This window comes from Bos indicus x Bos taurus, chromosome X (assembly GCF_003369695.1).
Source record: "Bos indicus x Bos taurus breed Angus x Brahman F1 hybrid chromosome X, Bos_hybrid_MaternalHap_v2.0, whole genome shotgun sequence".
Lineage (NCBI taxonomy): Eukaryota > Metazoa > Chordata > Mammalia > Artiodactyla > Bovidae > Bos > Bos indicus x Bos taurus.
This window is the reverse complement of record NC_040105.1, coordinates 77,080,463-77,102,617: the sequence shown is the minus strand read 5'-3', so window position 1 is coordinate 77,102,617 and position 22,155 is coordinate 77,080,463. Positions and strand designations below refer to the sequence as shown.

The 22,155-nt window shown below is 39.5% G+C and overlaps 1 protein-coding gene across 4 annotated transcripts in view; it reads right to left on the bottom strand.

Moving 5' to 3' along the window:
* Nucleotides 1-21,652, bottom strand: part of APOOL (apolipoprotein O like) — a 105,013-nt gene extending 83,361 nt beyond the window's left edge. Inside the window, exon 1 of one of the 4 annotated variants that reach the window (XM_027533864.1) lies at nt 21,553-21,652. In XM_027533864.1, coding sequence (XP_027389665.1) covers nt 21,553-21,567 — 15 coding nt within the window. In that variant the 5' untranslated portion in view covers nt 21,568-21,652. The remainder of the gene's footprint in view (nt 1-21,552) is intronic. The other 3 variants (XM_027533866.1, XM_027533867.1, XM_027533868.1) reach the window with 3 other exon arrangements.
* Nucleotides 21,653-22,155: the final 503 nt, after the last annotated feature.

Sequence of the window (22,155 nt, the reverse complement as noted above, 5' to 3'; positions counted from 1 at the left end):
GACATCCTGGAATGTGAAGTCAAGTGGGCCTTAGGAAGCACCACTACAAACAATGCTAGTGGAGGGGACAAAATTCCAGTTGAGCTATTTCAAATCCTGAAAGATGATGCTGTTAAAGTGCTACATTCAATATGTCAGCAAATTTGAAAAACTCAGCAGTGGCCACAGGACTGGAAAAGACCAGTTTTCACTCCAACCCCAAAGAAAGAAATAAAGAAAGAAAGTGAAGTCGCTAAGTTGTGTCTGACTCTTTGCAACCCCATGGACTGTAGCCTACCAGGCTTCTCCGTCCATGGGATTCTCCAGGCAAGAATAATGCATTGGGTTACCATTTCCTTCTCCAGGGGATCTTCCTGACCCAGGGATCAAACCCCAGTCTCCCACATTGGAGACAATGCCAAAGAATGCTCAAACTACAGCACAATTGCACTCATCTTACACGCTAGTAAAGTGATGCTCAAAATTCTCCAAGCTTCAGCAATACATGAACCGTGAACTTCCAGATGTTCAAGCTGGTCTTAGAAAAGGCAGAGGAACCAGAGATCAAACTGCCAACATCTGCTGGATCACTGAAGAAGCAAGAGAGTTCCAGAAAAACATCTATTTCTGCCTTATTGACTATGCCAAAGCCTTTGACTGGATCGCAATAAACTGTGGAAAATTCTTAAATATATGGGAACACCAGACCACCTGGCATGCCTCTTGAGAAACCTGTATGCAGATGAGGATGCAACAGTTAGAACTGGACATGGAACAACAGACTGGTTCCAAATAGGAAAAGGAGTATGTCAAGGCTGTATATTGTCACCCTGCTTATTTAACTTATATGCAGAGTACATCATGAGAAACACTGGGATGGAGGAAGCACAAGCTGGAATCAAGATTGCTGGGAGAAATATCAATAACCTCAGATATACAGATGACACCACCCTTATGGCAGAAAGTGAAGAAGAACTAAAGAGCCTCTTGATGAGACTGAAAGAGGAGAGTGAAAAAGCTCAACATTCAGAAAACTAAGATCATGGCATCTGGTCCCATCACTTCATGGCAAATAGATGGGGAAACAGTGGAAACAGTGGCTGACTTTATTTTTCTGGGCTCCAAAATCACTGCAGATGGTGATTGCAGCCGTGAAATTAAAAGACGCTTACTCTTGGAAAGAAAAGTTGTGACCAACCTAGACAGTATATTAAAAAGCAGAGACATTACTTTGCCAACAAAGGTCCATCTAGTCAAGGCTATGGTTTTTCCAGTGGTCATGTATGGATGTGAGAGTTGGACTATAAAGAAAGCTGAGTGCAGAAGAATCGATGCTTTTGAACTGTGGTGTTGGAGAAGACTCTTGAGAGTCCTTTGGACTGCAAGGAGATCCAGACAGTCCATCCTAAAGGAGATCAGTCCTGGGTGTTCATTGGAAGGACTGATGTTGAAGCTGAAACTTCAATACTTTGGCCACCTGATACGAAAAGCTGACTCATTTGAGAAGACCCTGATCCTGGGCAAGATTAAGGGCAGGAGGAAAAGGGGATGACAGAGGATGAGATAGTTGTATGGCATCACCGTCTCAATGGACATGAGTTTGGGTAAACCCCGGGAGTTGGTGATAGACAGGGAGATCTGGCGTGCTGTGGTTCATGGCGTCACAAAGAGTCGGACATAACTGAGCGACTGAACTGAACTGAACTGAACATATCTGAGAGAGCTAGTTCTTAGGTAGGTTGATAAGGAGTCCAGTTGAGGAGGAGGAGGAAGTGACAAACATTTTCCATCCTTTGTCTTAGTCACATAAGACGTTTTTTCTTAAGCTCTGAGTTGTTATGGCAACAATCTAACTTTCTTTAAGCCAGAGCTAATGATTATACAACAAAACAACTCATCTTGCTCAAGGGTATGTTTTTCCTTAAGCTCTGTACTAATGATTATATAACAACAATGTATCTTGCTGGATGATGTGTTTCTCCTTAACAGGTGCCTGTTCCTTCTAGCTAATCTTGTTATTTGTTATTTTAAGATGCATGTTGTGGGAGTGGGTCTGCTAAGACCTTCACAACCTTGAGGCATTTTTGACCTATTGTTAGTAAACAAGTGAAAAGGTCTATAAATCCCTTGCTAAGACTGGGAGGCGGGGGTGGGGGTGGGGGTGGGGGGGTGGGGGGGCACTCTTTCTGCCCACTTCTAATGTCTGTGTCAGAATCTTTCTCTATCCCTTTCCACTTTAATAAAACTTTTGCTATACAAAGCTTTGAGTGAGTGAAGCTGTGTCTTTGTCCCAAAGCGAAATTTTCTCCTTCAGACATCATGAATCCGACACTGTTTACTGTAAGCTGTCATCTCCATCTCAAACTTTAACTATCCCTTCTCCCGATCCTTCCCCCAGCAGTCATGAATCAGTCTGTTCTCTTAGTGTGAGTCTCTTTCTGTTTTGTAAGTAAGTTCGTTTGAATTATTTCCTTTTAGATTCCACATATAAGAGATGTCATATGATATTTTTCTTTCTCTGTCTGACTTACTTCACTTAGTAGGAAGCAATTAATATATTTTTAAATCTAGTGAAAGTGAAAGTCACTCAGTCGTGTCTGTTGGTGACCCCATGGACTGTACAGTCCATGGAATTCTCCAGGCCAGAATACTGGAGTGGGTAGCCTTTCCCTTCTCCAGGGAATCTTCCCAACCCAGGGACTGAACCCAGGTCTCCCGTACTGCAGGTGGATTCTTTACCAGCTGAGCCACATGGGAAGCCCATCTAGAGTTATGATTAATTTCCCTCTAAATATATTTAAGTATAAATGTCTAAACATTAAAATTTGAATCATATGTTTGCATATATGGGTATAACAGAATGCACTGATTCATTCATTCAACAACCATTCAAGTGTCTTCTATATATTATATCTCAAGAGCCTGAGAAACTTGAGCTACAAATATGAATAAAACATGATCTCTACTTTTAAGGAAACTTTTAGCTTAATGAAGAAAAAACACAAAAACAAATGCAATACATGGTTTTAAGCAGTATAAAAGAAGTGTGTACAATGGGGATACAGAGAAGGAATTAATATTTTCTATTTAGGGAGCAGAGATAAGGATGATATCTTCATTTTCAAGTATTTCAAAAAGATGGAAAATTTTACCTATACAGGACATAAACTGCCCAGTCTATGAAAGCCTGGGATAATTCAGAATTTAATCGTGTTACTCTTATGAACTATTAATTAATATTTCTTCAACCAGGATGCTATGTTCTTTAAGGGCAAGAAGTCTAAAAGTTATTCAAAGTTTTAACTCAGTTAACAAACAATTCCTAAAGAAACACTATGCTCCAAGAAGGTGTCATCTTAGGCCATGAGGGGTATAAATATGCAAAAACATTATTCTTGCCCTCAAGTATTGTATAATCTCTAGTGTGGGAGTTGGACAAATATATCACCAGTAAAGGATGATAAAAGAATATGGTGGAGGACTTCCACTTATGGAAAAATGAAGAAGATATATTTTTCCCAATTCCTTTTACTAAGTACAGCTCAAATACAAGATATTATATAGAAAATAAGTACAGGAAGACTCAATGGTGGAGAGAAGATGGAAGACCAGATAGGGATGTCGGGACCTGAGGAATGACATGGCAGTGAGGTCCCTGGATTTTCTTTTTGCCTCATATGTCTTAGACTGTCTGCTGAAGAAGCTAGCAACACAGAAATGGCAACCAATGAGGACAGACACCCAAGAAAAGCAGCTCTCTTTAGCCAAAAGAGCCGGAAAGGCGTGGTCCAGCAAGATACAAAATAGTCACTCTACTACAGTCAAACACCACAGACAAAATTGCATGAGCCAAGGCTGAGGGGAGAGAGAACCTAGACTTCCATTCTGGCTAGGCTGCAATACAGTATTCTAACACTCCCCATCCCATCAAGGTAGCATTACAGAAGGTAGAACTTTCATCCCTGCCAGATGGTAATAAGCCCTGGCCCCCAAGATATTAGTCGAGACCATGTAGGGAATCTGAATATCCACTACCATCTGATATTAGTGAGGCCACCCCTCCCCTTCCCTGCTAAAGCAGTACCTGAGAAGGCCTAATGGAGAGTTTTCCCTATCATCAAATGGTAACAAGGTTACTCCCCCTCCCCACTCCACTAACAGTGCTCACTAGTGGGAAGCACTAATAAGATACTTCTACCCGTCCCAGCCGGGGTGCTAATAGCAGAAATCTATGGGAGACCTAAACTCACTCTTGATCAGGAATATCAAATGGGGTCTCCCCTCCTTGGGTGTCAAAAGACACTGAGCAGGGAAGCTTGATTTTACCCTCAATCGCAACTTAATTTAAAAGGACAATAAGACAAATATCAACAAGTGATAGAGATGCATAATTATCTGACAAACATTTTAAAGCAACAATCAGAAAATGTTTCAACAAGCAATTATAAACACTTGAAGCAAATTAAAAAATAGAAAGTCTCAGCAAAGAAACACAGTCTTGGCAGATAAATATAAGATGTAAAGAAAAATCAAATGGAAAATTTAGGCTTGAACAATTCAATGACTGAAATAAAAAAACTCAGTGGGTGAGCTCAAAGAACCCAAAGAAGTTCATACCAAGATACATCACAGTTGAACTTCTAAAAACTAAAGAAAAAGAAAAAATACTGAAAACAATGAAAGAGAAACAACATCTAAACTACACGGAGAAAATGATTCAAATAACAGCAGATATCTCATCAGAAACCACACAGTCCAAAAGAAAGTGTCACAACATTTCTCAACTGGTGAAAGAAATGAACTGTTAGCCTGTATTTCTATATCTAGAAAAGATTTCCACTAAGAGTAAGGAGGAAAGAAAACTAAAAGAATTTTTAACCAGCACACCAATCCTAAAAGAAGAAAGAAATGATGTGTTACCAAAAGCTAAGCTTCTCTATACACTAGTGTCGAACTGAATCTCGCAGAAAGAGTTTTGGGCCAAATAGAAAAGGATTGGTGCCGAGCACAACCCTGTGGAGCTCCTGGACACTGAGGCCTCATTGTCTCCCATTTCTTGTAGGCAAGACCCCAGCCTCCATGAACTTCTGTGAGTTAAAAAAGGAGAAGCAGCAACAAAACCACCTGAGGCAAGATTAAAGGGATAAGAGCAGCTCATCAGGATTAGGAGACCTGGCCACCTGAGACCCTGCACACATCCTAATCTTGTCAGTGTGTGTGCTAGGTCACTTCAGTCTTGTCTGACTCTTTGAGGCTCTGTAGATGATAGCCTGTCAGATTCCTCTGACCAAGGGATTCTCCAGGTAAGAATACTGGAATGGATTGCCAGGCCCTCCTCCAGGGAATCTCCCCAAACCAGGGATTGAACCTGGATCTCTTACATCTCCAGCATTGGAAGGCAGATTCTTTACCACTAGCACCACCTAGGAAGCACAAGCTGGAATCAAGATTGCCGGGAGAAATATCAATAACCTCAGATATGCAGATGACACCACCCTTATGGCAGAAAGCGAAGAGGAACTAAAGAGCCTCTTGATGAAAATGAAAGAGGAGAGTGAAAAAGTTGGCTTAAAGCTCAACATTCAAAAAACTAAGATCATGGCACCTCGTCCCATCACTTCATGGCAAATACATGGGGAAACAGTGGAAACAGTGGCACACTTTATTTTGGGGGGCTCCAAAATCACTGAAGATGGTGACTGCAGCCATGAAATTAAAAGACACTTGCTCCTTGGAAGAAAAGTTATGACCAACCTAGACAGCATATTGTAAAGCAAAGACATTACTTTGCTAGCAAAGTTCCGTCTAGTCAGTGCTATGGTTTTTCCAGTGGTCATGTATGGATGTGAGAGTTGGACTATAAAGAAAGCTGAGAGCTGAAGACTTGATGCTTTTGAACTGTAGTGTTGGAGAAGACTCTTGTCAGTCCCTTGGACTGCAAGGAGATCCAACCAGTTCATCCTAAAGGAAATTAGTCCTGAATAGTCATTGGAAGGACTGATGTTGAAGCAGAAACCCCAATACTTTGGCCACCTGATATGCAAAGAACTGACTCATTGGAAAAGACCCTGATGCTAGAAAAGATTGAAGGTGGGAGGAGAAGGGGATAATAGAGGATGAGATGTTTGGATAGCATCACCCACGCAAAGGACATGAGTTTGAGTAAACTCAGGGAGTTGGTGATAGACAGGGAGGCCTGGCATTCTGCAGTCCGTGGGGTCACAAAGAGTCAGACAGGACTGAGCTAACTGACTGAACTGAACTGAACCACGTAGGAAGCCCATAATCTTGTCAGCAACTCCACCCTTTTGAAACTCTAAAGAAGGAAGACTGTTACTGCCTTGATCCTTATCACATACCCCTGTCTGACTCCTCCCTATTCACCAGGGAGGAGTGCACAGCTCTTGAGGCACTAGCCTACTGTGTTCCCCCTTTGCCTGGCAAGGTAATAAAGCCATTCTTTCCTTCTCATCTATAACTCTGTCTCTGTATTACTGTTTGGCACACACTACTGATGCACAGATAGCCAAGATTTTGGCAACAGGATGGCTTTATAACTTTGTCAGGCAAATGGGGACACAGTGGGCTCCTGCCTTTAAAAACTTTTTCCCAAGCCCAGAGGATTTGATGAAGGGTTTCATAATAATTGTTCAAGGGGCAAGGGAGGGTGGGGCCTGCACTCCTTTAATCTACTCTCAGGTGGTCTCCAAAAAAACTGTGGACATTGACTGCAGTCATGAAGTTAAAGTTGTTTGCTCCTTGGAAGAAAAGCTATGACAAACCTAGACGGCATATTAAGAAGTGGAGACATCACTTTGCTGACAAAGGTCCATATAGTCAAAGCTATTGTTTTTCCAGTAGTCAGGTATGGATGTGAGAGTTAGACCGTAAAGAAGGCTGAGCACCAAGGAACTGATACTTTTGAACTGTAGTGCTGTGGAAGACTTTTGAGAGTCCCTTGGACAGCAAATGGATAAAACCAGTGAATCCTAAAGGAAATCAGTCCTGAATATTCATTGGAAGGGCTGATGCTGAAGCTGAAGCTCCAATACTTTGGCTACCTGATGCAAAGACCTGAATCATTGGAAAAGACCCTGATGCTGGGAAAGATTGAAGGCAAGAAGAGGAAGGAATGACAGAGGATGTGATGGTTGGATGGCATCACTGACTCAATGGACATGAGTTTGAGCAAGCTCAGGGAGTTGGTGAAGGACAGGGAAGCCTGGTCTGCTATAGTTCATGGGGTAGCAAAGAGTTGGACGTGACTTAGCAACTGAGCATGCACACGTGCATAGGTGGATTTGGCAGTTGGTGAAAACCAGAAGATACCATACACACTAATTTCCCATGCCTAGCTCCTTCTCTATTGAGAAGGTTAAGAAAGCCAGTTGGTGAAAATTCCAGTCCCATATTCCTTCATGTCTCTATGCTGTTAAAGAGTTGTTCTGATACTCACAGTACCTGATTGGCACACCATAAAATATCTACTGAATACAAGTAAAGGCATTAAAGGAGGAAGAGAAGAACAAAAATCGACATGAGACATAGAAAATGAAAGCAAAATCACAAAAATAAATCTAATTGCCTCAATAATCACATTAAATCTGAGTGAGTTAAACAATCAAAGGACAAAGTTTGTCAGATTTTATATTAAAAAAAAAAATCCAAGTATACCCTGTCCAAAGAAAATATATTTTAGATACAAAGATATATTTAGGTTAAAAATAAAAGCATAGGGATTTCCCTGGTGGCCCAGTAGTAAGAGGCAGGGGATATATGTATACCTATGTCTGATTCATGTAGAGGTTTGACAGAAAACAACAAAATTCTGTAAAGTAATTATCCTTCCATTAACAAATAAATAAAATTTTTAAAAAGAATTAAAAACAAAAAGACTCTACCATCCAATGTAGGGTACAATGGTTCAATCCCTGGTCAGGGAACTAAGATCCCATATGCTATGCGGCAACTAAATCAACAAGCTGCAACTAGAGAGCCCACACACCACAACTACTAAGCCCATGCACTCTGGGGCCCGAGCCACAAATAGAAGCCCACATGCTACAATGAAAGATTCTGTGTGCCACAACTAAGACCCAATGCAGCCAAATAAATAAATAAATAGTTTTTAAAAAGTAAAAGCATAGAAAGTGGTACACCAGGAAAACAGCCACCATGATTTGACTTTGAGGCAAAAATTGTTACTAGAGCTAAAGAGACATATTATGATGGTAAAATAGTAAATCTACCTGAAACATATATGATCACAATTATAAACATATACGCACCTAACAACAGAGCCACAAAATACTTAAAACAAAAACTGACACAAAACACAGCAAGGAAAAACAGAACAAACAGAAAGTAAAGAACAAAGAAAACAGAAGGGAAAAATTAGACAATGTAATAATAACAGAAATTTCAATGTCTTATTTTAATAAATTAAATTAGGCAGAAAATCAGCAATTCAGAAGATCTGAACAATATAAACTAAGTAGACCTAACAGACTTCCACAGCACACTTCTATCTCACAACAGTAGAATATACATTCTTATTAAGTGCATATGGAACACTCTCCAGGATAGACCATACAGTGGCCATAGAACATGTCTCAAAAGATGTTAAATTATACAAAGAAAATACAGTCTCTAACTACAACAAAATTAAATTAGAAAAGAACAACATAAAGATCTAAAAAATGCTCAAGTATGTAAAAAATAATTAAAAACAAAAACCAACTAAACACTCCTAAAAACAAAGAGGCCAAAGAAGAAAATTCACAAGTAAAATCAGATAACACTTTGAGTTGAATGAAAATTAAAACAAGAGACCAAAACTTACGTATCCAGTAAAAGCAGTATTGAAAGGGAAATTTATATATAGCTGTAAATGTTAGAAAAACAATACCTCAAATCAATAATCTAATAACTTATCTTAGGAAAGCAGAAAAAGAAACTTAACCCCAAAGCCAGTAGAAGGAAGGAAGGAATGAAGATTAGAGTGTAAATAAATGAAATAGAGGAAAGAAAATCAACCCAGAAAAATCAACACAACCAAAGGTCACTTCTTTGAAATGAGCAACAAAATTGACAAACCTTTGAACAAGGTCAGAAAACGCTCAAATTACTAAAATTAGTAATAAAAGTTGTTGTTGTTATTTAGTTGCTCAGTCGTGTCCAACTCCTTTGCAACCCCATGGATTATAGCCCACCAGGCTTCTCTGTCCATGGGATTCCCCAGGCAAGAATACTGGAGTGGGTTACCACTTCCTTCTCCAGGGGATCTTCCTGACCCAGGGATCAAACCTATGTCTCCTGCATTGGCAGGCAGATTCTTCCCTGCTGAGCCACAAGGGAAGCCCATTAATGAAAGAGAGGACATCACATACTGACTTTACAGGAAAAACATTTTAAGTTAATATTATGAAAAACTGTACAACAACAAATTAGATAACTTAGAAGAAATGAACAAATTCCTAGAAAGACACAAATTACCAAAAAAATGAAAGAGGAAATGGAAAATCTGAATATGTAACAGTATGAGGGAAAGTGTTGCCTCCTGTCCTATTTTTTGAACAAGTTTTTGAAAGATTGATGTTAATTCTTTTTTAAAGATCAGGCAGAATTATTAACACTAAAAAATCTTCCTATAAGGAAAGCTCACGTGTAGACTGCTTCATGGGCCAGTTAAATTCAGTTCAGTTGCTCAGTCATGTCCAACTTTTGCAACCTCATGGACTGCAGCACGCCAGGCTTCCCTGTCCATCATCAACTCCTGGATCTTGGTCAAACTCATGTCCATCAAATCAGTGGTGCCATCCAACCATCTCATCCTCTATTGTCTCCTTCTCCCCCTGCCTTCAATCTTTCCCAGCATCAGGGTCTTTTCCAATGAGTCAGTTCTTCACATCAGGTGGCCAAAGTATTGGAGCTTCAGCTTCAGCATCAGTCCTTCCAATGAATATTCAGGACTGATTTCCTTTAGGATGGACTGGTTGGATCTCCTTGCAGTCCAAGGGACTCTCAAGAGTCTTCACCAACACCACAGTTCAAAAGCATCAGTTCTTCGGTGCTCAGCTTTCTTTATGGTCCAACTCTCACATTCATACATGACTACTGGAAAAACCATAGCTTTGACTAGACAGATTTTTGTTGGCAAAGTAATGTCTCTGCTTTTTAATATGCTGTCTAGGTTTGTCATAGCTTCATGGGTAAATTCTACCTAATGTTTAAAGAAGAAAAAAGAGCAGAGGAGGCAACACTTTCCCTCTCATTTGGTGTCCTGGCACTAAAACCAAAGATGTCACAAGAAAATTACAGACCAATATTGCTTATAAATATAGATTAAAAATCTTCAAGTAAAAAATAATAAAATTGAATATAGACACATATAAAGAGACCTATGCATCTGACCAAGTGGGATATGTATCAAGAATGCAAGGTTATCTAGAGGGGCTGGATGGGGTGGGAGGTGGGAGGGAGGGCATGGAAGGAGGATACATAGGTATACCTGTCTATGGTGGATTCATGTTGATGCATGGCAGAAAGCAACACAACACTATATACCAATTACCCTCCAATTAAAAATAAATAAATTTTAAAAAAGAATGCAAGGTTAGTGTAACAAATGAAAATTAATCAATGTATCATATTAGTAAAATAATGGACAATAAAACAAATGACCATATCAACAGACACAGAAAAAGCATTTAACAAATACTAGTACTTTTCCATGTTTTTAAAAAGCCACTCAACAAATTAGGAACAGAAAAGAACTCCCTTAACCCAGTGAAGGGTGCCTATAAAATCCCACAGCTAACAATTTCATGACAAGTAGCTGAAAGCTATGATCAGGAAGAAGAACAGAATGTCTACTGTCACTACTTCTATTCAACACTTCACTGGAAGTTCCAGCCAGGGCAATAAGACAAAAAAAAAAGAAATAAAAGGCATGTAGTTTAGAAAAGAAGTAAAACTATCTTTATACACGACATGATCTTGTACGTAGAAAATCCTAAGAAATACACTCATACACACACACGTACATGCATGCACTCGACTATTCAAGATAATAAACGAATTCAGCAAGGTTGCAAGGTACACAGGATATAAATCTATATACCAAGGTACACTTTATTTCTATTTGCCTGTAATGAATAATATGAAAATGACATTATGAAAACCATTTCATTAACAAGAACATTAAAAGAATAAAATAGGAATAAATTCAATACAGTGCTAAATTTTCAAGTCTTGCAAGACTTGCAAAGTAAGTACAAGACTCTCTAGGCTGAAAACTACAAAATATTGTTAAAAAAAATTGAAGACCTAAATCGACTTAAAGACATCCCAAATTCATGGATTGTCAGACTCAGCATTGTCAAGATAGCAATATTCTCCAAAGTGATCTACTGATTCAATGTAATCACTATCAAAATTCAATTCAAATTTCAAATGTCTCTTTTTTCAAATTGATATGCCGATTATAATATTCATATGGAAATGCAAGGAACCTAGAAAAGTCAACATCTTGAGAAAAAAGATAAAAATTGGAATTCTCATCACAAGGAAATTTTTTTCTATTTCTTTAATTTTGTATCTAAATGAGATGATATGTATTCACTAAAGTTACTATGATAATCATTTCAGGTTGTAAGTCAAATCATTCTGTACAATTTAAACTTATGAAGTTCTGCATGTCAATTACATCTCAATAAAACTGGAAGAAAAAAATACTTTTAAGGTCATTCATGAAAGACAGGAAGACTGAGGAAATATTTCAGATTAAAGAAGATCAAAAAGGAATGATAAGGAAATGTTATGCATGATTCTAGATTTGGATTCTGGCCTCTGGGCTTCTGTGGTACCTCAGATGGTAAAGAATCTGCCTGCAATGTGGGAAACATGGGTTCGATCCCTGGGTCAGGAAGATCCCCTGGAGAAGGGAATGGATACCCACTCCAGTATTCTTGCCTGGAGAATCCCATGGACAGAGGAGCCTGGTGGGCTACAGTCCATAGGGTCGCAAAGAGTCAGACACGATGAATGACTAACACACTAGAAAAGAAAAGGAGACATTGTGCGGTGGGTGAAATTTGAATGGCATCTATGGTTTGGATGGTAGCATTCTATCAGCGTTACCATCTCAGATTCGGAGGCTTGCACAAAGGTTAAAGAACAGTATATGCTTCTGAGGAAATACACGGTGAAATATTCATGGGTGAAATAGCAACATGTCCGCAACTTGCTCTCAGACTGATCAGAAAAGGAAACATTAAAAAAAAAAAAGAAAGAAAAATTATAATAGAGGTGAAAGGGGGAAAATGGCAAAAGCTAACAACTGTAGGATCTGATTTAAGATGAGTTCTCTGTACTCTTCTTTAAGCTTTCCCGTACGTTTGAAATTATTTCACAATAAATAATACTAAAAAAAAAGGCCAAATTTAGAAAACTCACATTTTCGCATTTCAAACTTAATAAAAAGCTATAGCAAAGAAGACAATATAATATTGGCACGAAGACAGAATACAGATCAATGGAATAGAACTGAGAGTTCAAAAATAAACCCTTATGTTTAGGGTCAATTAAGTTTTGATAAACGTGCCAAAACAATTTAATGGAAGGATGAATTGTCCCTGCCAGTGCACGGCTCTGTGAGTTTTTGTCATAGGAGCTCTACTGTGAATTTTGTCAAAGGGACCAAAATTGCAATTTTTCCATTAGGCAGAAAAATACATATAAAAATACATTCCAAAGTTAAATGCAATATTGGTTTTCAATTATTTATGCTGTTCCTTTCCTTCCATTAGCACTGATGAGTGAATAGATATGATGGTACTTTCTCTGCCTACAAAATTAAGTTCTGTTTAACTCTACTGGTTCTTTCATGATAAACACAAGGATTTGTGTTTCAATTAAACTAAGGTGGAGTAAATATTTTAACCATATTTTGATCAGTACCAAGATATGCCAAAAACAAATTATAAAATTATTTACCTAGTAAAGTAATACGAGTCATTCTTGTGGTAGAGGAAAAGAATAAGAAATCTAGGCAGGGGTGTATAATACTCTTACAGTAAGAGACCACAAATATTTAAAATAAAAAATACAATCTACCACCACTTGCCAACTAGAAGTTCTCAACACATGGCAGGTGTTTAATCCATACTTGAATGAACTAAAATGAACAATTATGAAGCAGTCTTATATTCTGTAGGCATTTAAACTATTTCCTCCTCTTTTCTCCCATAGTAACTTTTAGATTATGCGCAGGTCAGGAAGCAACAGTTAGAACTGGACATGGAACAACAAACTGGTTCCAAATAGGAAAAGGAGTACGTCAAGGCTGTATATTGTCACTCTGCTTATTTAACTTATATGCAGAGTACATCATGAGAAACGCTGGGCTGGAAGAAGCACAAGCTGGAATCAAGAGGGCGGAGAGAAATATCAATAATCTCAGATATGCAGATGACACCACCCTTATGGCAGAAAGTGAAGAGGAACTAAAAAGCCTGTTGATGAAAGTGAAAGAGGAGAGTGAAAAAGTTGGCTTAAAGCTCAACATTCAGAAAACGAAGATCATGGCATCTGGTTCCATCACTTTATGGCACATAGATGGGCAAACAGTGGAAACAGTGGCTGACTTTATTTTGGGGGGGGCTCCAAAATCACTGCAGATGGTGACTGTAGCCATGAAATTAAAATACGCTTACTCCTTGGAAAGAAAGTTATAACCAACCTAGATAGCATATTGAAAAGCAGAGACATTACTTTGCCAACAAAGGTCTGTCTAGTCAAGGCTATGGTTTTTCCAGTGATCATGTATGGATGTGAGAGTTGGACTGTGAAGAAAGCTGAGTGCCAAAGAATTGATGCTTTTGAACTGTGGTGTTGGAGAAGACTCTTGAGAGTCCCTTGGACTGCAAGGAGATCCAACCAGTCCTGCGTGTTCATTGGAAGGATGGATGCTGAAGCTGAAACTCCAATACTTTGGCCACCTCATGCGAAGAGTTGACTCATTGGAAAAGACCCTGATGCTGGGAGGGATTGGGGGCAGGAGGAGAAGGGGACAACAGAGGATGAGATGGCTGGATGGCATCACCGACTCGATGCACTTGAGTTTGGGTGAACTCCAGGAGTTGGTGGTGGACAGGGAGGCCTGGCATGCTGCATTTCATGGGGTCGCAAAAAGTCGGACATGACTGAGTGACAACTGAACTGAACTTTTAAATATCTTTTGTTTTGAATAGAATTTGTGTTTATTTATCAATTTCGGTTAGTAGAATCCATTCCTTGAGGACAATAGTTTGGTCTTGCTCTTCTTTGGCCTTCTGCTAATCAATCAAAATTGATTAATTCATTTCCTTTAAACATCAAATTTCACTCTAATTTACCCATCATATGTACGTGGGTATTTTAATGTGTTTAGTGATTGTATTATCTTTTTGTTTGCATTTTTAAAAATGCATATTGTAGTAACATGTACATATATTTTTAACTGTTGACTTCCCAGGTGGTGCAGTGGTAGAGAATCTGCCTGCCAGTGCAGGAGATGCAAGAAACAAGGGTTTGATCCTTGAGTCAGGAAGATCCCCTGGAGTAGGAAATAGCAACCCACTCCAGTATTCCTGCCTGGGAAATCCCATGGACAGAGAAGCCTGGCAGGCTCCATAGGGTTGCAAAAAGTCAGACACATTTAAACACAGACACACATTTTTTGTTATTACATATCTCATTTTTTCTTACTTTTTAAAATAACATAAATGGTGTATTACAGTTACTTTGTTTCTTACCCTTTTTCATAAAACATAGCCATCTGTGTTCATACAACCAATTTCTTCCAGCTGATGTTCGGTGTATATCCACCACATTTCACCTATCCACTGTCAGTGATAGACAACTACATTGCCTTAAACTCCCTGTCACCATAAAAAAAATACTGTGAGGAATATTACTCTATAAGTGTCCTCATGAACTTGTATATCTTTGTGATATACACTCAAAAACAGAACTGCCATGCCATAGGATATGTATATATACTTAATTTCACTGAATAAATCCCTACCAACATTAACTAGAATTCTATTTTTCTCTAGCTTAATAAAGAGTTACCTCATTGTTCTAGTATGCAGTTATCTGCTAATTGTTTTAAGCATTTCTTCATGTGTTTACTAGTTTTAGTTTTTCTCTTCTATATACCTTGTTTATATTTTGCTGATTTTTGTATCCCCAGTGTTTATCACCATCTCCTATACATTATAGGCATTAAGATTTTTTTTTTTTATCAATGAATGTATACAAGAACAAGAATGTATGAAAGTATAAAGTATCCAGAAGACTCGTTAACAGTATGGGTGTAGAGGATAATTTAAAATGACCCCAAGCTTAGAAGCTCATGTTCTTAAATGAAATAAGGAATGCAGAAGAAAAGTCAAATTTGGCAAACAGAAAGGAATTTTGCCCTTGTTGAATTTGATGCACCTAAAGATATCAAGTATGAATTTGGAAATATGAATGAAAGAGGTGAACTACAGAGCCAGACTAAGCAGGGATATGGCAGTAGCAGTTAGCCTAGTGATACGAAAAGTCCCTGGTAAGCCTCAGAATGACTGAGAGAAAAGATCCAAAAACAGCCAGGCCAAATCTACATTAAGTATGCAACTCATGACTTAGCTTAGAGTACTAATATCGATCAAGTCTATATAACAGATGGTCTCAATCAGGGAAATTATAGAAATGGGTTACTTTTCCCCCTAACATGTTCAAATTGTAACTAAACAAAATGTATTATCAACTATAGATTGCTACTACACTGGTTGTCTCAATGGTCTTTCTTTTTTTTCCATGGGCAACCAATTTTCCAATTTAAATTATAAGACCTTAATAAGTAAGCTTTTAAAAACAACTCTAAATATATTCCATTATATTTTCAACAACCTTATTGCTTACTTCTAGAAAGTATTCAAAAGTACATTGTACCAGAAAAACCATGAACACGGAAAGTACCCATCAATTGCCTTGCCCCTTCTAAGAAGCCCTGGAACACAGGTCACCATGCAGGACTGATACACTGGCCAAAACAGACTGGACCAGGATTGGTACCTGAGCCAAAGACAGCCAACAAGAAACTGCCTTGCCAAAGGGCCTGATGTGCAATTTCTGCCTAAGAAGGATACTTTGCAGTGGTTTGTGCCTAGACAACCTGATCAGATCCTGGCTCTAGGAAAATCTGAATATGAAACATACAGAGTTAACAGAAGCAGAATAATCATGAGAATGACTACCAGTATTGATACAGTATCCTGAATGGTTCTACTTACAAACCTGAATGGTGAGACAGTTTCCTAGGCATTCTTCCTAACCTAAATATTTTTTCACTAAACTACTATTTAAGATAACTTGATCTTGCATCTGTTCTTTATAACCTGAAAAGGCCTAATACTCTTTTTCTCTAACTTGTATGAAAGCCACAAATTCCCTCCTAAACCAGTGGTTCTTGAACCTAGCAACACAGCAGAATCATTGGTGGAGTTTTAAAATATTAAAATGTCCCATCAGGGATGGGGGTCAGGCATCAGTACTTTTTTCCAGGATATCACATAGCACACAAGAATGAATGAACTAGCATACATGTGTAATGGCTGAATCTCAAAAATATAATATTGGGTGAAAGAAGCCAGATATAACAAAGTAAATACTGCATAATTCTATTTATATAAAGTTAAAAAATAGGCAAGATTAATCTATGGGGGAGGAGGAGAAAAGGGGAAAGTTTCTGGGCTGCTGGTAATGTTCTTTTTTTCTTTTAATTTAGGTGCCACTTGAACAGGTATGTTCATCTTTTGACAATTTACTAAGCTGCTTGTGATTTGTGTACTTAATTGTATGTATGCTACACTTAAACTGAAAATAAGTTCCCATTAAGGAAAGAAAAGTAGTTCTCCTTTGAGGTTCATACCACCCACCTATTCATCCTTAGCACCTGCCTCCCGGACACTTCATCACATCGAAGATTTAGGATCCTGGTCAACAGCCTTCTTCTATACTCTGTCTGCTGTACTAAGTTGCTTCAGTTGTGTCCAACTCTTTGCAAACCTATGAACTATAGCCCACCAGGTGCCTCTGTCCATAGGGTTCTCCAAGCAAGAATACTGGAGTGGGTTGCCATTTCTTCCTCCAGAGGATCTTCCTGACCCAGGGATCAAACACTCGTTTCTTACTTCTTCTGCATTGGCAGAAGGTTCTTTACCACTAGTGACACCTGGGAAGCCCTCTTCTATACTCTAAATCCTGCCATAACTCTGAGTGACTTTAATGTCCATGTGATTGAGCCACTCAAAAGCCTCACCTTGCTGTTCTTTGGCTTCACCTTCTTAGAGCTTTCAGTCCACTGCAGTTACACTGTCCATGAGTACACCCTGAATTTACCATTTTCTGGAACTTGTTAACAGCTTAAATTATAAACTCAATAAGCTGTTCTCTGACTACAACCTCCTATTTCAGTTTTGACTTCCTTACTGTCCTACTCCTGTTCTTTGAGCCAATAATATTATCTACCACAGAAAACTTTTTGTGAGAATTAAGTTAAATGATGTCATCAACAGCATAATACAATGTCTGACACACAGGAACTGCTCAGTACATGGTAGCCATATTTCAATATTATGCATTTTATTATAAACAAACATTTTTCAGGGCCCAAATTTTCCCCAAATTCACTCAACTTTTGGCATTAATGAAATCTGGCTTTTGACACTATATTTCTCCTGATCCTTTTAAATGAAAGCCAGTCCTCCAGCTATTCTTTCTGATTCAAGAAGTCAGGAAGAAAGATCAGTACAGACCTGTTCTCAAGGCTAATTCCACATCAGTGTTCTATCATCATGTTTGCTCAAAAAGCTCTTACCTTTCAAAATGAATGTAAACTATTTTCAGAATTATCTAACCAACATTCAGGACTCCTTTCTACATTATCCCTTATTATTAAACTCTAGGGCTTCAAAATTAATACAGATCATCTGTTTTATACCTTGGCTTTACAGATGCTTCATCAAGGTTAAGCCCCATGATCTGGACTAAGATCAGAGATTTCAGATTCAGATTGACCACTTACAACTGTGTGACTGTGGCAGAGTTACTTAACCTTTCTGAATTTCAGCTTCTTTACCTGTAAAATGCTCATAACAGCAACTACTCATTGGGCCATTGTGAAGCATAAATGTGAAAATTCACATAATGCACTTAGCAAAATGCCTAGTGCAATAGCTGTGATCACTATCATTAATTTTTAGTAGTTCTTCCACATTTCTCCCTGTCTCCAAACCTGCTCAGGTCTCCTAACATGTTTTTCCCCCAGTTTCATTGAGATTTAATTGGCACATAGTCTCCTACTTTTTTTTAAATGAAAAGACATCTTTTCTGGAACTTCCTACCACCATTTTAAGATCTCTTCCCTACTTTGACCATAACATTTTTCTAAGAGTGATGTACACCTCCCTTTCAGAGGAGACAAGGAGTAATGGAAAGATCAGGGACTTTGAAGCCAAATATACCTGTGTTTGAACCTGGTTCTTCCACCTAGTAGCTGTATGACCTGGACCCAGCACTTTTTCTAAGCCTCAGTTTTTTCATATGTAAAATGGGTATATTACCCCCATTTCTTAGGGTCATCAAAAAGATTAAACAGAAATAATACATTAAAGCAGCTGGTCAAAGTAGGTGCTAAATGAATGCCAGTTTCCCACCCCTTATCCTTTCCCTCAGTTCAGTTCAGTCGCTCAGTCATGTCCAACTCTTTGAAACACCATGAACTGCAGCACGCCAGGCTTCCCTGTCCATCACCAACTCCCGGAGCTTCCTCTAACTCATGTTCATCGAGTCAGTGATGCCATCCAACCATCTCATCCTCTCTTGTCCCCTTCTCCTCCTGCCTTCAATCTCTCCTAGCATCAGGGTCTTTTCCAATGAGTCACTTCTTCACATCAGATGGCCAAAGTATTGGAGCTTCAGCATCAGTCTTTCCAATGGATATTCAGGACTGATTTCCTTTAGGAAATCCTTTCCTTAACCCCTTATAATCTGGGGATTCCCCAGTGGCTCAGCAGTAAAGACTGACCTGCCAATGCAGATGTAAGAGACACAGGTTCCATCCCTGGGTTGGGAATATCCCCTGGAGGAGGGCATGGCAACCCACTCCAGTATTCTTGCCTGGAGAATCCCATGTGCAGAGAAGCCTGGTAGTCCACAGTCCATAGGGTTGCAAAGAGTAGGACATGACTGAAGCAACTGAGCACAACACAACATAACTCTTTACAATCTAGGTTCTCATTCTACCACTTTACCTCACTTCAGCTCTTATTAGCATTATGACTTTGGGGAACTTAATTGAATTTTCTTAGCCTTAGTTTTTCATTTGTAAAATGGTGATCATAGTATCTTCAACATAAAGTTGTCTTGATAATTAAGTGAAAAAACATACACAAGGTATTTTAGCAAGGTGCCTAGCCTTGTAGTAAGCACTTAATAAATGGCAGCTACCAATGACTTTTTACTGGCCAAATCAAAAAACTGTTCAACGGTCTCCTTCTCTGGGTTTTGGTGACAACATACTTTTCAGGTTTGCTTTTTAACCATTGACCACTCAATCTCTCTCTGTACTCCCTCCATGAAGTCTTTCTTTATTCTCTTCAACCAGGTGTGAGCTCTCTTCTGAACCCTCAGATCACTTTTTACTTCTCCTGAGGCAAAGCACTTCCCCTACTTTGAATCATTATCATTTGTTATACAATGCTTAACTTAATTTCTTGTATCTCCATTGCCTGGTATTTATTTATTCATGCAGAATTTATTGAGTACTTAATATAAGTCATACTTGTGCTTAGTACTAAGGATAAAAAATTAACATATAATTACTGCTCTCAAGTAGCTTATCATTTAGGAGGGTAGAATAGACAGTAAATAGTCTATTACTTGCAGTGTGATAAGTCCAAAGGTAAAAGTATGCCCAGGGTCCTCTGGGAGCATAAAGGCGAGTTACTTAGACTGGGGAGATCTGGGACACTATCTCGGAAAAGGCATTTTGCATTTAGCATACGGGGAGGCAGTACACAAATCACTGTTAAATCAATCAGTGAAATATGAATAGGAACTAACTACATGAGGATGGTAAAGGGCACTTCAGACCCAGAGAAAGAGCAGGGAAAAAGTACAGATGTTAGGAGAGTTCCTGAAAGATAGGAAAAGAAGCTGGAAAGGCAAGGCAGGCTGGGCTGTTCTAGACACATAAGAGTCTGACCTGAGCCCAGAGGACAGATGATGGCGTACCAATAAAGATTTTTAAGTAGTGGAGGAACATAATCAGATTGCCATTTTAGTACTCTGGCAGTGCAGGGGAAAATGAATTCCATTAGAACCAGGCTAGAGGCAGCGAGTCCAGTTGGACGGGTATTGTAGTAATTCAAATAAATTATGAATGCAGAAGAAGAGAAGAGCAATGGCAACCCACTCCAGTACTCTTGCCTAGAGAATCCCTTGGACAGAGAGGAACCTGGTGGGGTGCTGTCCATGGGGTCACACAGAGTCGGACACGACTGAAGTGACTCAGCATGCACGCATGCATGAATGCAGAAATGAAGTGAGAACGGCTTATCAAGCCCGATATAGAGCCTGAATTATTCATATTTGTATCTCCTGCAAGAGTGCATTTTACACTTAAAACCTGCTACAAATATCTACCCATAGATTTTTGTCGACCACTGTTACTGAAACTTACTGAGGGAACTGCAGTTGGCAGACAGTTGGGTCACTTCCTGTACAGATTCCTAAGTAAAAGGATCATTCCGCATTGCAGAACTCAAAAGAAACAGGTTTGTTATTCAAACCCGTAGAGTAACAGCAGTGAATACAAACCCGCGCACTGCGGAGAGACCTCTCTATCCTGGTCTATTTCACCAGAAATAATTTTCGAACGAAGTCCTCCAAAGGGTCGTGAGGCTCCGCCCTATGCACTCAGACAAATGCCCAGGCTTTTTTTCTCTTTGTTTCAGCTCAAGACACAAGTCTGTTTGCTGCTCGTCGCCCAGGCGGCCATTTTCACCCAGCAGTTTCCCAGTTTTCACCCCACCGCAGAATAAAGTCAACAGCAGGGAACTGAGGAGAGTACAGTTCCAGGCTGCTGCTGCTGCTGCTGCTAAGTCGCTTCAGTCGTGTCCGACTCTGTGCGACCCCAGAGACGGCAGCCCATCAGGCTCCCCCGTCCCTGGGATTCTCCAGGCAAGAACACTGGAGTGGGTTGCCATTTCCTTTTCCAATGCATGAAAGTGAAAAGTGAAAGTAAAGCCGTTCAGTCCTGTCCGACTCTTAGCGACCCCATGGACTGCAGCCTAGGCAGATGTATTGAGGCTTCAAACCGGTTAAAGATTCCCTGACCTTGCTAGTTCTTTCGCAACCTCATCTCCATCTCGCCTCTTGCTGTGGGACTCCTTTTTGAAGTTAGGAGGACCCCTTCTATGGTTATTATAGTGCTATCAGCACTCCAGAAACTAAGCAAGGTATTTTTTTTTTTTAACTTACCCTAAGGGCTGCCATAGCTGTGACCGCCTCCGCCCAAGTCCTCGCACGGAGAGCGGAAAGGGACAAAACATTTCAACTAGATTCCACTTACACTAGCCTCAGCCAGTCCCGCCCCTCGCCGGCTGGCTCCGCCCTTTCTCCGCCCTTGTAGTGCTGTTCTGGGAAGCTGCAGCAGTTTGTCCTTTCTGGGGAGAAATGATTTAACTTTGTAATTGATTGTCGCCGTCCCTGATAACACCTTTCAGAATATATTCTCCATAGACCATTTGAAAGGTACTTTTCTGGGTACAGAACTTTTCATTATGTTAGTTGTTTCTGGGATATGAGATTTTTTCTAGCTGAGGACTTAAAATCCAAGTTCAGCTGCCTTAATAAATACTGATAGTGAAAGTCCCTCAGTCGTGTCCGCCTTTTTGCGACCTCATGGACTATACGGTCCATGGAATTCTCCAGGCCAGAATACTGGAGTAGGTAGCCATTCCTTTCTCCAGAGGATCTTCTCAATCCAGGGATTGACCCAGGTCTCTCTCACTGCTGGGGGATTATTTACCCTGAGCCACCAGGGACACCCCCCTTAATAAATAACTAGTTACAAAAAGAACG